The sequence below is a fragment of the Gossypium arboreum genome, chromosome 7 (assembly GCF_025698485.1).
Source record: "Gossypium arboreum isolate Shixiya-1 chromosome 7, ASM2569848v2, whole genome shotgun sequence".
Classification (NCBI taxonomy): domain Eukaryota; kingdom Viridiplantae; phylum Streptophyta; class Magnoliopsida; order Malvales; family Malvaceae; genus Gossypium; species Gossypium arboreum.
Window position 1 is genome coordinate 99,353,210 of NC_069076.1, and position 897 is coordinate 99,354,106.

Consider the following 897-nt stretch of genomic DNA (forward strand, 5'->3'; position numbering starts at 1 on the left):
AAATCCAACATAATCGATCCCCCGAAAACTTTCCCATATATCTCCTTTTCTTTTTCTTGTTCAAAAACTCCCCCTCCTTCCTAACAGGAAAAGAAAACAAGAGAATTACACATTGAATAATCTCTAAAATTTTCCTTCCTTCCAAAAACAATTAAAACCCACTTTTTTCCCGTTCTTTCCATTGTAAAACCATGAAGATTAAAATCAAAGAATACGAACGTGTTCTTCGTTATTTCGACAAAGATGGAGATGGTAAAATCTCAGCATCAGAATTAATCCATAGATTAAACCAAATGGGTGAAAATCTATTGTTTAACGAAGCAAAAGTTGCAGTGGAAGCATTGGATTCTAATGGCGATGGATTATTGGATTTAGAGGATTTAATAGCTTTAATGGAAGAAGGAAATGAAGAAGAAAAATTAAAGGATTTGAAGGAAGCTTTTGGGATGTATGATGTTGATGGAAATGGGTTTATTACAGCTCAAGGACTTAAAAGAATGCTTAGTAAACTTGGGGAATTGAAGTCCATTGATGAATGTAAAGTTATGATTAAAAAATTTGATCTTAATGGTGATGGTGTTCTTAGTTTTGAGGAATTTAGAGTTATGATGCAGTGATTAATTTTTGTTGAGAAGAAGTTTTTGAAGTGTCGTCTATCCAACAGTTCGGCGGATCTTCAGTCAGCAGAAGTATTGTACTCAAGGTGTCTATGCTTTATTTTAGTCTCATGTTTTGTTTCTCAATTCTGAGTACAGCCCTAATAGGATCACTGAGTTTTTGAAAGCGCCCCCATTGGGACTTTATTTGGAGTAGGAGGACAAAACCCGAGGCCAAATCCAATCATAGATACCCCCCGAACGCGATATCTCTTTCAAGAGTTTAATTGATCACTTAACA

The 897-nt window shown here is 35.1% G+C and overlaps 1 protein-coding gene across 1 annotated transcript; it reads left to right on the forward strand.

The window, feature by feature from the left end:
* Window positions 1–637, forward strand: LOC108487796 (putative calcium-binding protein CML19). Its single transcript, XM_017792156.2, has one exon. It carries the CDS (start codon window positions 192–194, stop codon window positions 615–617), a length of 426 nt encoding a protein of 141 aa, XP_017647645.1. The 5' UTR covers window positions 1–191; the 3' UTR covers window positions 618–637.
* The last annotated feature ends 260 nt before the right edge of the window (window positions 638–897 follow it).

Excerpts from the sequence above, each read along its gene's own strand:
- LOC108487796 (XM_017792156.2), top strand. The coding sequence starts at position 192 with ATGAAGATTAAAATCAAAGAATACGAACGTGTTCTTCGTTATTTCGAC.